At 38.8% G+C, this 6766-nt stretch overlaps 1 protein-coding gene across 1 annotated transcript in view; it reads right to left on the bottom strand.

Annotated features, from left to right (window-relative positions):
- The window catches only part of LOC106872221 (alpha-protein kinase 1), a 21298-nt gene continuing 14532 nt past the window's right edge, over nucleotides 1-6766 (bottom strand). Inside the window, exons 8-10 of the mRNA XM_014919133.2 lie at nucleotides 5378-5448; nucleotides 2704-2830; nucleotides 1-278 (exon numbers count right to left, since the gene is read on the bottom strand). Coding sequence (XP_014774619.1) covers nucleotides 198-278; nucleotides 2704-2830; nucleotides 5378-5448 — 279 coding nt within the window. The 3' untranslated portion in view covers nucleotides 1-197. The remainder of the gene's footprint in view (nucleotides 279-2703; nucleotides 2831-5377; nucleotides 5449-6766) is intronic.

Consider the following 6766-nt stretch of genomic DNA (forward strand, 5'->3'; position numbering starts at 1 on the left):
TTTTTATCAATACACTTTTAATATCATTAAAATATGTTCATATCTTTTAATACATTTTTTATTTAAATTTAAATATAAGAGTTTTTGTTTTATATTTGAATTGGATAACAATTCTTCAAACAAGTGAGAAACAATCTTAAGCTTATCAATATACTTTTCAAAAACTTTTAAATATATCAGTAACGGGTATAGATAACTCATGTGTCAGCAGTGAATGCTTTAAAACGGTACTCTAGATTCTGGCGCTGCTCTTCAAGTTCAAGCTGTAGATTTATTGCCTGAAATTTTGAAACAAAATGGAATAATAAAAATGAATTTGTTTCTATTTGTTTGAGTAGATTTTAAGAACTCCAAATTTTAAGCAAGTGTTGGAAATGATGTTTAGACATTTACATTTTTCCTAAGGTATATAAATCAACTGAACTAGTTTTAGGCAGGTTTTGAAACACCTCACTGACATCTTACACTTTGCTCTATTTAACTTCAACATTTCAGTCAAGCAGTTATTTGTTTGTTGTTGCGTAGCCCAACCCTTTAGTATTCAGATCACCCTATCAAATGTAATACTTATTTATTCAGTTTCATCATCATCATCATCATCGTCGTTTAACATCCGCTTTCCATGCTAGCATGGGTTGGACGAATTGACTGAGGACTGGTGAAACCAGATGGCTACACCAGGCTCCAATCTGATTTGGCAAAGTTTCTATGGCTAGATGCCCTTCCTAACGCCAACCACTCCGAGAGTGTAGTGGGTGCTTTTACGTGTCACCTGCACGAAAGCCAGTCAAGCGGTACTGGCAACGGCCACGCTCAAGATGGTGTATTTTATGTGCCACCTGCACAAGAGCCAGTCCAGGGGCACTGGCAACGATCTCGCTCGAAAGTCCTTAGACATGCTGCGGGCACAAGTGCCAGAAAGGCGATGCTGGGCACAGGTGCCATCTTTGAATTAATCATGCATTATCTTGTAACTCCCAGATTTTGATGATATGACTGTTTAGTTTTAGAACGATATTGTAAAGTAGGTGTGGGAGGCCAGATCTGGCTGGTTTGAACATGAAACAGCTGAGCTATTTCAGTCTGATATGGCCGGATTAAATGCTAAAATGTTAAGTAAACAGATCTGATGATATATTACCAGTCAGTCACATAAATGGCTAAGTGTAATCTACAATCTAATGTTGCAGATCATGAGTCCACCATACAGGCCACAGTGAATTGATAAAGGTAATAGCCTCATCGTACTCATCTAGCTCCTTGCCTTCTAATGTCAACTTTCGACTTTCTAGGCTCAATAAAATAAAGTGCCAATTTCAAGCAGTAGATGGGGGAAATGATTAAAGCACTGGGTAGAATGCCTTGTGATATCTGTACCAACTGTTCATATTGTTTGTTCAAACCTTGCTGAGGCCAGTGTGAGTAGCAGATTTAATCCATCACCTGATGTAACACGCCTATTTGGTGCTTTGTATCCTTAGCAGAGGAGTTCACTCTGTTGCAAGTCTTTTGTTTGTTATTATTTTTCCGTATTAAATTGAAGACTGACTTCAAGAATCTGAATCTCAAGGAAAAGATGGCAAAGGAGCAAGATGTCTGGTGAAAAGAGATTCTTGAAAAGACCGTTCTGCTTCAGCAAAACTGAATTCTGAAAGCATTATGTATTGTACTCTGTGGGGATGAGATGAACTGGAAGGAACAAGAAGTGGGGGAGAGGCAGTGAGGGAAGCAAGACCAGGGTCCTCACTTTTCCAGCCTGGGGCAGTCATGGTGAATGGACATGAGTGGAACGAGGTAGCAGGCATTGGTAGTAGCAGCTTCTGACATTGGGTGAGACAGGTAGGGCATGTGCTTGGATTTAACACAGCTGGATAGCCAACAATGAAAGGTAGGTGAACTGTATTTTATTCCCTGCATTACAGTTCCCTCATACCACATACTTTCTATCCACATTATAGTGACTCCCTCCCCCATGAACCATGTTCTCTCCCATGCACTATACCTGCCTCTCCCCACCACCAGTTCCTGCAGACTACCCAACTATGTCATCTCTCTCTCCCCTCCTCAGCCTGTTAACTGTATCGCCATTACTATTCCTGCTGCTTTCCCCCACTCCTACTCTTTACTACATCCCTCTTTCTTCTTCAACTCATGGATCATTGTTCATCCACCCTTCAGCAGTCTTAGATTTTAGTCTACTTCCCCATCCCCTCATCTCCGTCCATACAATCTTGCAAACCACCCACCCTGCCACCCACTTCTACTCACCTTGTGCCTTTTGGGGCCACCTAGGCACCTCATTGCCACTATCTATCTCTTTTCAGCTCCTACTGATCATTTCTCTTTTCTTCCACCCCTTCCTCTATCAAATTTGAGTAGCCATACTGATCTGCAACAAGAACCTGCTTTGACGCCTCACCTCTTCTCATAATTTAACTCCTTATTCCCCAGAATGAAGATAACACCCTACCCTAAGATTCATAGTCCTGTGAGCTGCATAGTAACCTTAATAGTGCAGGTGGCATATAAAAAAAGAGCACCTAGTGCACACTGTAAAGTGATTGACATTAGAAAAAGAGTCCAACGATGCCAAAAGAGACATTGGAGCACAATGCGATTCATTGGATTCTGTCAAACCATCCCAACGCATGCCAGCAAGAAACGTGGTCGTTAAATGATGACGATGATAATTAAAGCACTTACGATATTCATGTATTCTTTCGTAGCTGCCACCTCTTCAGCAATTGTCCCTTTTGGTTTTTTACGTCTCTCATGCATCCTGATATAATGGGACCTAATTTTATTCTCCAGTTCCAAAATCTTCTCCGATCTCAAAAAATAAAGAAACAATTTTAAGCTTCCTTATCATCATCATTGACATTGTAAAAGGTTGATATTTGCAATAGAGGCATTAGTCTCTCTCTATCACCTTTCAACAAAATTATATATTAAGCAAACAGTAGAACAATTAACAACATAATAAAAATAAGTTTTATTTTTTGGGATGCTTGGCTTTACAAATCCTGAGTCATTCAGCTTAGTAGTCGCTGGTTAACTTGTAATCACCATTGGAAGGTTAAGAGCTTCGTTGAGGCATGCCAAAGGAGCAAGTAGCTCTCACGTCGAAGGTATCGCCCTCAAGAGCAAGTTGTTAGATAGAAGGCATCGCGCTAAGTCTGTTAAAAAGTGAAAGAAACTTTTTAAGTACTAGTTTTACTACGCATGCACACTCAAGGAGCTTCCGGGAATGCAAGTTCCTTGCGCATGCGTAGATTGTACTTCCTCAATGGCGGCCATAATTTCGCGCCACTACACCATCATCATCACCAACATTACCATTATCACTGTTACCATTAACAACAGCATTATCAATAGCATCACAATGAAGAAGCCTCTTGATAACTGCTCAACTTGCTAGAAATAGCAATCAAAGCCTCCTAATGATATATCCTGCTGTCTTAAAAAAATGACATGCTGGTTAATGGAGTCTTCGATAAATCATTTGAAAAGAAGATGGGATGGTCATGGACGGAACATCTTTGAAAATAACTATAACAATACTTTAAATCAAACCATTAAAGAAGCCTCTATGCGATTGATTGACCTGCTAGAAATATCAGTCACATCAATTGTATCACACCTTGCTATCATTAAAGGAGAAGAGGATCACATAAGATGATAGTCCTATATGCACACTGTCTGAATAAATCCAGATGGGATGGTCACAGCTGGAATGCCTTTGTAGCTTTTAAAGACAAGCAGAATAGATAATTCTTTACTTGAAAGTAGGTAAACATAAGTGACAGGAACAGCATCTGACTGTGAAGCAATATGTCGATATTATGTATTTGTTCAACCCATGGAGAAGTGAATGCATGTTGGTGGTGGTGTGATACTGTTATTAGTTAGCCTCAGATAGACTTAATTGAACATACTGTCACATGACACTAACGCATGGATGTAGCGGGAAACGTACAAAAGGTTATAAACTTTAACATGTTCATTCTCTACAAACACTTGACAGAAAACATTCAGAGCATTGAATGTTTGGACTTTTTCAGTCAACTGTGTCGGCCTTAACATTTTGATACTAACACATGGACATAACGGGGAATCTACAAATGTTTTTAAGACCAGTCATGTAACTATTCTCTACCAATCAAATCCTATTCAAAACATATACCAATTTCAGCCATGAACTCCCTATAACAATAGGGCAAGCTTCAAATACTAGTCAGAAGCAAGACAGCTTCGACATAAGCCACGTCTTTCTATTTGAAGTTTTTGAAAATCAGTGCAAACTGCGAAACCGGTTAAAGCTTCAAATATATTAATAAAATATATTTTAACTATTCTTAGTGCATTTTCAACTTCTATTTTTCCTCGTGTTTTTCTCTTTGTTTTCTCCGTATTCTTTCTGTTGAAGAACGTAGCTCGAAACGTTAAAGACTTTCTGTATTCCTGAGCGTTAAACTAATACATCCTTTTGTTGTCTACACCACCTGTCCTCGTCTGTTGTTGTTTTTTTCGTAAATTCTCCCATATATATATGTATATATATATATACATGTAATACCATCGTCTTTTAATGTCTATTTTGCCGTACTTTAGGAAATCAGCCAATCACCTACAAAACTTCTGTACACCTGTCAGATAAGTTACATTCTCATCAAGAAAAGGAACAGAAGAGCTCTTGTAAATGCCAAAACCTTTCCTGGTACAGAATACTCAACTCAATATAGATTAATGGTTAGTGACTTCAGAGTCAGAGCTAGGCAAATACAGAAATGAATGATGGCATTGCAAAGGAAGAGATGGAAACTAAAAGATCGTAGAGATTTAGAGAAATCATGATTGATTCATATAACTGTAGGGCGGTTAGATTTAGATACACATAGCACAATCAAAAGCTAAGAATTTCTACAGATTAACTAGCTCAGAGCCACGGATTAGACGTGTAGCTGGATCAAAGTCCCAACCAAGCTGAAAGTAACATAGCAGTAGAATGATATGATTGATGGGGCAGTAACAGCCTAAGGGAAAGGCTTGCAAAACCTGGAAAAAAGGTGGTAGTAAGGGACATTATGAAATGTCTAGAAGGTGCAGGAGTGGCTGTGTGGTAAGTAGCTTGCTTACCAACCACATGGTTCCGGGTTCAGTCCCACTGCATGGGACTTTGGGCATGTTTTAATTGGCAGCATGAACCTCCCAAATTACAATTTTTGTTTCAGCACATGATTTCATACCAAGAATCTTGTAATAACAAACACAACAACGATATACGTGTGTGTGTGTGTGTGTGTGTGTGTGTGTGTGTGTGTGTGTGTGTGTGTGTGTGTGTATATCAGAGTGTGATATTTATGTACACATGACTCACTTCTCTTTAGATATCAGCTTTTTAATTTCAAGTGGGACCAGCTTTGGAAGTGGCTGAGTCAATACTGGTTCCTGAAAATAATGAGCAAAGAAAAAGTGATTTATAATAAAGGCAGTATAAAACAACAAATTTTTCAGTTAGGGGAAGCTTGTATACAGGATGGTCAGGCTAAAGTTGATGATTTTTATATCCCCTTTTTTCAGGAACAGCTTGGTATATTTATTGGTGAACAGTGAACTGCATTGGAAAGCATAAATATTAAAGTTGTAGTTGAGAAAAAATTAGCTGACATAGAGGACTGAAAACTGTCTGGGTATAGGAAAAAAGTTACCTATATCATAATGTTTCATGCCAGGTGTCAAAAGACTAACATCATAACTGCTACTCAATGCTCCATGAACACTATAAAGGATATAAGTTGAGACATGGAGAGCTATAATGGAGACTATGAAGCTGTGGCTAGCAAGAAGGGTCGTAATAGGTGTTCTGTGTTAGCATGCTGGAATTAATCCCCACATCTTTCAACAGACCTTAGGCTCAATTCAGATGGTTATGTAAAGCCGCTGGAGACTGTAGTTAATACCTGGCTGGAGAGGGCTGCTGCTGCTACTGGAAGGTCATATGTGTAGCAGCAAAATTCAGCTCCTTGTCATACCTCTGGAAAGAGTTAGAAATGGTTGCCAGAGAATTTCAATAACTTCACCAGCCCCAATTCTTGGCCTCCTAATTCCCCTGATTATGATCCAATGGATTATTATGTGTGAGAAAGAAAACAGCCACTCTGCCTGCAGCACCAAGGCCAAGCTGGTGGCCAAGATCAAGGAGGTGTTCAAAGGTCTTACCAGGGAGACAGGGAGGAATGCATGTGCCAGGTTCCAAAGCCATCTTGAGGCCATGGTGGAAGCTGAGGTGGAGGATACTTTGAGTAAACTGTTATCTCCCAGCCATAATCTAGGTGATATTTCTTGATTGTTTAAAATACTTTTATTTCAGCATGGGATATTGTGTTTTCTATTCCTTTTATGCAAACTATCAAATTTAGCCTGAACTCCCTGTATGTATGAAAGGGTCTATTTTGTGTGTGTATAAATACATACACACCAATATATATATATATATATATATATATATATATATACACACACATTACATTACATACTTATATACATACTTGCATGCATACATACATACATATGTATGAGAATACATACATAAACATACATACATACATACATACAAAAATACCCTGGTGATGTTGAAATTCCAATGAAGGAGCCCTGGATCTAGGTTAGAAACCAGTTCTTTCTCTATTGGCAGGAAATCTTGAAATAAAACTGACTGACTTACTCACTCACTGACTCACAGACAGACAGACAGACAGACAGACAG

The sequence above is a fragment of the Octopus bimaculoides genome, chromosome 22 (assembly GCF_001194135.2).
Source record: "Octopus bimaculoides isolate UCB-OBI-ISO-001 chromosome 22, ASM119413v2, whole genome shotgun sequence".
Classification (NCBI taxonomy): Eukaryota; Metazoa; Mollusca; class Cephalopoda; order Octopoda; family Octopodidae; genus Octopus; species Octopus bimaculoides.